At 46.2% G+C, this 6,274-nt stretch overlaps 1 protein-coding gene across 1 annotated transcript; it reads left to right on the top strand.

The window, feature by feature from the left end:
• Window positions 1-496: 496 nt before the first annotated feature.
• MTRES1 (mitochondrial transcription rescue factor 1) lies at window positions 497-4,880 on the top strand. Its single transcript, XM_057390132.1, has 4 exons — window positions 497-579; window positions 2,007-2,439; window positions 3,239-3,311; window positions 4,309-4,880. Exons 2-4 carry the CDS (start codon window positions 2,015-2,017, stop codon window positions 4,483-4,485), a joined length of 675 nt encoding a protein of 224 aa, XP_057246115.1. The 5' UTR covers window positions 497-579; window positions 2,007-2,014; the 3' UTR covers window positions 4,486-4,880.
• Window positions 4,881-6,274: the final 1,394 nt, after the last annotated feature.

Here is a 6,274-nt window from a genome sequence, read left to right on the forward strand (position 1 = left end):
CTGCCTCTCCCAGCACCATCCAGCCTCTGCTCCCAAACTGGTGTGCAAAAGGGGAGAGGCGGCCCCAAATGTATAGAGGATGCCAAGAGGATGGAGACAGACTTTCCTCGGTGGTGCCAACCATTAGAACACGAGGAAACGGGCAGAAAGTAATACACAGCAAGTTTCACCTAAACATGAGGAAGAACTTCTTTACTGCTCAAGTGCCCSAGCAGTAAACAGAACAGGCTGACCAGAGAGGTTGTGGAGTCTCCTTCATGGGAGACATTCAAGAACGGTCTGGTCACAATCCTGTGCCATGTGCTCGGGCTTGAGCAGGGAGGCTGGCCTAGATGACCTCTTGCGGTGCCCTCCGGTGACGCTGTGAGAGGCACCGCGGCTCCCGGGCCGGCGGGCACGGTGCGGAGAAGAGAGGGGCCCCCGCGCCCCCACCCTGCCCGTCCCACCCCGGGTCCGCCGGGCCCGAGCCCCGGCAGAGGGCGCCGAGCCGGGGCTGCGTTGGCTCCGGCTCCGCCTCCGGCCGGCGAGCGGCGGCGGGGACGGCAGCGCGGCCCGGGCCCAGGCGCCCGCGGCACCCAGGTAACGCTGCAGCCCCGCGTTGGGGCCGCCCTGCGTTGGGGCCGGCCGGGAGCGCCACCGCTCCGAGATCGCGGGGCCGGGTCACTGCGGCGGGCGGCGGCGGGCGGGCGGTGAACGGGCCTGTGCGGCCTCGCGGGACCGGCAGGGAAGGCGGGGCCGGCCGCTCCCGCCGCCACCGAGCGCTCCCACGGCGGGTCAGGGGCCGGCCCGGGGCGGGGGGTGCCGGGCAGGCTCTGCTGGCCCGAGAGCTCCGACGGTGCGAGGAGTGCGCGCTTCTTATGTGGGGCCAGCTCAGGGCCCTCCTGGCCCGCTTGTGCCCGCTGGCCAGCGCGGAACAAACTAAGGTCTAGCCCTAAAAAACAACCCAAAAAAAAAGGTAATAATTGTTTGCACATTCAAATAACTGCTGGAATTTGCCCCCGAGCTAAGCAGAGGCCTGTGTCTTCTGCGAGCGCTCTACCATCCTGCAGTTTAAACTGTCATATATATTCTAAGTACAAGAAAAGCCGCCAAGGGAGCTGTGGTTATTTTTATTTGGCCGGTAATTGCCTTCATTAATCAGGGCTTTCTTTCTCCACCACAAATACTGCCTCATTTCAGATATCGGCAGAGGTCGCTTGGGTGCGGGGAAGCCAGACTTTAATGTCATGAGGAGAGGAAACACGTGTTTCCACGGGTGTAGGATCACAGCAAAAGCCAGCCAGCACCCGGCTCGTAGGGACTCTAAATCAGTTTCTGAGAGCGTTGAAAGACATTTGGGATGTTAGGGGGTGTTTCCACCTACTTGTCCCGGGTTAGAGAGAGGAGCAGCAGCACCGGGGAGCTTGCCCATGAGCCTGCCGGTGTCACTCCTGTTGTCGCTCCTCATTTCTCCCGAACTCTACCACGGTGCCAGTTCTCATTTGGGGAAACGGGGGGACGTTGTGCGGCATTGTGCCACGCAGGAATGTTGTGGTCCAAGCAGAAACTGAAGTTAAGCAGCTTTCGGATTTTCTGGATTTGCTTGCTTGCAGTGTTCAGCAACTTGCTTGTTTTGACAATGACTCATGATAAATACCGATCTCTCTGTGCTTTTTATGACATAGCCTAATTTCTGTTTATTTTGTGGATTATGTTTCAGATGTAGGGAGGAAAGTGCCACAAATATGTTTGGACAGTTAAAACTGAACAGCAGAAAAGGAGTTACAAACTRAATATTCCACTGAGCTTTTCAGTGTTTGTTTCTTATCTGTTTTTGGATTGCACAGTGTATGAGAAAGGCAGATCATAAAGCCACCTAAAGCCATGTGCTTTCAGGTGATGCATTGCTGTATGGGGAACTGGATAATCATMCTTTAGTAGTAACTGTTATGCCAAGTGTGGGGAAATCCTTCCAATCGGTCAAAGCAGTTGCTCATTTTTACACATGAATGTTTGTTTTATTTCAGGGTATGCTATGACTGGCTTCAGACTCCCCATCACCACTTTCAGAAAACTAAATGTCTGGTTTGGACTGTGGGAGAAATTTCCCTCAAATAAACTGTATCCCACTTGGAGGAGAAGCATATTCTGTAGCTGTCAAGCAAGTACAGTAAACTACAGAAGATGTTTCAGTTTTTCCCCRGTCAAACTCAGTGCACTAAGACTCTCTCCAGAGTACATCTCAGTACTTTCTCTGCGGAACAAAAGTGGCAAAAGCTCTAAAAAGAGCAGACAAAGCGTACAAGAAGAGGAGGAAGAAGAGGATGAASAWGAAAGTAATTTGGAAGATGAATTTGAAGACGACYCAAATGTAGTAAAAGATTACAAAGATCTTGAAAAAGTAGTGCAGTCTCTTCGATATGATGTGATCTTGAAAGCTGGTCTGGACATGGCAAGAACGTAAGTATAGAAGAAACAACTTGCAAGTGAGAAAGACATCATGCATTTAAAATTTGACTTTTGATAACCTTTTATTGCTGGAATAATTCAGTATTCGGGGGGACTTTCTGACTCTCTAAATACATGTTTTGGATGTATGGATGTTCCTGTTTATTTCACCCTACCTCCCTTGAAACAGTCTGATTTTGCTTTTCCCTGCAGTATTTCTAAGATTGCTGAGGACACATTTTGTATCACTTACTATTAATTTAAGATGAAGAAAATGCGAAAAACTGTACTGAGTAATACAAAAAGATCTGATTTGAGACTGAGGGAGTAAAATAATCACTATTTAACGGATGGAGAAATAAGGGGTGATGAGTATAAGCTTAAAGTAACAGGTCCGCCAGGTAAATGTGCAGTCTATAAATGTATCACAATGTTTGGTCTAATGCAACCTAYAGAAGTCTGACATCGCTATGTTGTTAGAACAGCATATTAGTATAACTGCATCAGTTACAAATTATTAAACTGGCTGGTGCAGGAAAGGGGACATTATTCATTGGATATTCAGGAGACAGATCTCTAGAAACAGCTTTTCTGGCACAGAGCAACTATATGCTATTAYTTAGTATCTGTGAAAGGCCTTTACTTCAGTTCAGGTCTGTCCTGACCATAAATGAAGGTGTCCTTTACACACAAATTAGAGTTGTGGAAATGTGCCTTGCCCGTGAATGGTGGTGTTGTGTTTCTGCAAGGAAACAATTGCATTTGGTTTGCTGCATGCTGTAACTTGCAATAAAACTTTGTTTTTCTTCAGTAAAGTAGAAGATGCATTCTACAATAATGAACTGAGGCTGAATGGAGAAAAACTRTGGAAGAAAAGTAGAACTGTAAGATTTTATTTAATTTAATTTTTTTTAAATATAGTACAAGAAAATAGCAAAATCACTCTGCAAAGGTGAATGCTTGGCATTGCTAACGCCATTTCCACCTGAAGGGGGTGGTGTGACTATGATTTGCTGGGTAAAAAGTTATTCCTTTAAGGCAGATAGGAGAGTTGGAGAGTCAAATCTAAGGCTGAAAGTCAGGAGAAGGCAGCAAGGACAGAACATTTTAAGTTGTTGAAGGAAGCGATGATATGTATGCAAGGTTGATGGAGTAGGAATGATTAAATCTGAGATACTGGTGGAGCAGGCACATGGTTAAAGAAAAAATCCCTCTGCTGATAGAGAGGGATTGAAACTGGATGGCTGAGGGAAGGTTGTTGTACTGTAATAGAGCACACAGGATCACAGTTAGGACCGAGCCAGAAGGATCACAAGACACGTACTTCTACCAACCCTTTCTTCATGTGAGGGTTATTCTCGGTGGTGCCTACTGTCATCAAAGGGAAATATGATGAGAAATTTTGATTCCTGATCTCATAGAGTTAAGGCTGGTTTATGAGAGGGGTACTGGTTCTATGACATTTGAGAGGAGCATGGGCAGTTGCTRAGCACCCTGTTCTTTGAAACACTTTAAACTGTTTTAAAGACATGAGAAAGAACTTTGCATTTTGCTGTTTTTTGTCTGTATTGATTGAAAGAGATAGGTGGGAAGCACACTTCAGGATAAAAAGCCATACATGACACCTTTTTCACAGAATTAGGTTTTGGTTGTATAACACAAAGGGWGGAGCTCTTGGCAGGGAAGGTCATGAGACATGTCACTGCGTATTGCCACGGCTTTCCTAGAAGTTAATAGCTGGAGGATCTATAATAGGTCTGCTATTGGCTGCCTTCCTCCTGTCCTGCAAGATAAGAATATTAAGTGGAAAGAAAGGAAGATTGCAGGGATTCGTTCCCCAGGGAATGTTTATAATCACTCATCTTCTCTTTCTGTTTCCAGGTGAAACTTGGTGACACACTGGATCTCATAATAGGTGAAGATAAAGAAACAGGAAGTGCTGTAGTTATGCGGGTAGTCTTAAGAAAATTATCTGAAAAAACTGAAAATGAAAAATACAAAGTCACTTTGAGGCGTTGGAAAAACTTAAAAGTGCCCAAACAGGATGTACTTAAGTAAGGAGRGGTTGCATGTGGCAGCATAAGATTTTTGCAGAAACCATATTTTTTTGTTAAATATGAATTTTGGTTAAACAAAATTACAGTACCCTTTTTTTAAGGGCTTGTGTCAGAATGTTATCTCTGCCGCGTACATCAATAATCATGCAATAAGCCTGTCACTTTTTGCTGTTAGCTTTGTTTTGTGGTACTGTAGGTTAAAAGATGCAACACTTATATTTCCAGGAAGTTTGTGATAAATAATGAACCAATAAAGACTGATTCAATCACAATTTAATTGCTATCTAATTTTGTTAATCAGAAAGGTTACATTAAGGCTGGACATCACAAGAAGCAGAACAACTTTCTTTGTTTTAKCTCTATATTAATGAAATAAGGCTAAAGCTGTCAATTATGTAAAATTGCTTTCTTTATCATTATTTAATCTTAATTAAAGGTTAATAGTACCAACTCCATGCTTATATTTGCTGCTGCTATACCAAGAACACAGCAGGATGCTGATTGCAGTGGCATATTTCTAAGCAGGAAACTGTGGTGACAGAGAATCACAGAATCAGAAGTTTATGTAGGAAAACACAAGATCATTGAGTCTAGCCACTGCCAAGTCCATCACTAAACTGTGTCTCATTAAGTGTCACATCTACATTTTAATGTCATTTTTAATACCTTCAGGAATGGTGACTCCACCGTGTCCGTGGGCAGCCTATTGCAATGCTTGACAGCCCTTTCAGTGAAGAAGTCTTTCCTATGTCCAATCTAAAACTCACCAGTGCAACTTGAGGCTGTTTGTTCTTGTCAAATCACTCATTGCCTGGGAGAAGAGACCATCCATAACCTTCCTGCAACCTCCTTTCTGAGCTTCTTTTTGCCAGGCTAAACAACCCCAGCTCCCTCAGCAGCTTCTCAGGAGACTTGTGCTCCAAACCCTTCATCAGCTCCATTGCTCTCCAGCCCCTCAGTGTCTTTTTGTGAGGGGCCCAGAATTGGACACAGTACYCGAGGTGTGGCCTCACCCCGCTCAGGTATAGGGGGACAATCATTTCCTTGCTCATCCTGGCCACACTACTGCTGATCCAGGCCAGGATGCCTTTGTCCTTCATGGCCACCTGGGCACAGCTGGCTCCCATTCAGCTGCTGTTGACCAGCACCCCCAGGTCCTTTTCCACTAAAGAGCTTTCCAGCCACTGTGCCCCAGCCTGTAGCACTGCTTGGGGTTGTTGGGACCCAAGGGCAGGACTTGGCATGTGGCCTTGTTGAACTACATACAATTGGCCTCATCCCAGCCTGTCCAGATCCTCTGCAGAGCCTTCCTACTCCCAACCTGATCAACACTCCACCCAACTTGGTGTCATTTATAAAGTAGTGAGGGAGCACTTGATCCCCTTGTCCAGAGCACTGACAAAGGCATTAAATTGGACTGGTCCCCATATCCTGGGGAACCCCACTGGTGACCATTCCCAACCACTCCCTGGGCCCAGCTATCCAGACAGGTTTTTACTCAGTGAACAGTGCACCCATCCAAGCTATAAGCAGCCAGTTTCTCGAGAATGCTATTGGAAATGGTGTCAAAGGCTTTGCTAAAGTCCAAGTAGACAGCATCCCTCAGCCTTTCTTTCCCTCATTCATTAAGGAGCTCACTTTATCATAGATGGAGATGAGGTTAGTCAAGCAGGACCTTCCCTTCACAAACCCATGCTGGCTGGGCCAAATCCCCTGATTGTGCTGTGCATACCATGATGCACTCAAGATGATCTGYTCCATGACCTTCCCCAGCACTGACGTCGGGCTCA

Source organism: Malurus melanocephalus, unplaced genomic scaffold (assembly GCF_030028575.1).
Source record: "Malurus melanocephalus ecotype Western Australia unplaced genomic scaffold, MMel_1.1 scaffold_23, whole genome shotgun sequence".
Lineage (NCBI taxonomy): Eukaryota > Metazoa > Chordata > Aves > Passeriformes > Maluridae > Malurus > Malurus melanocephalus.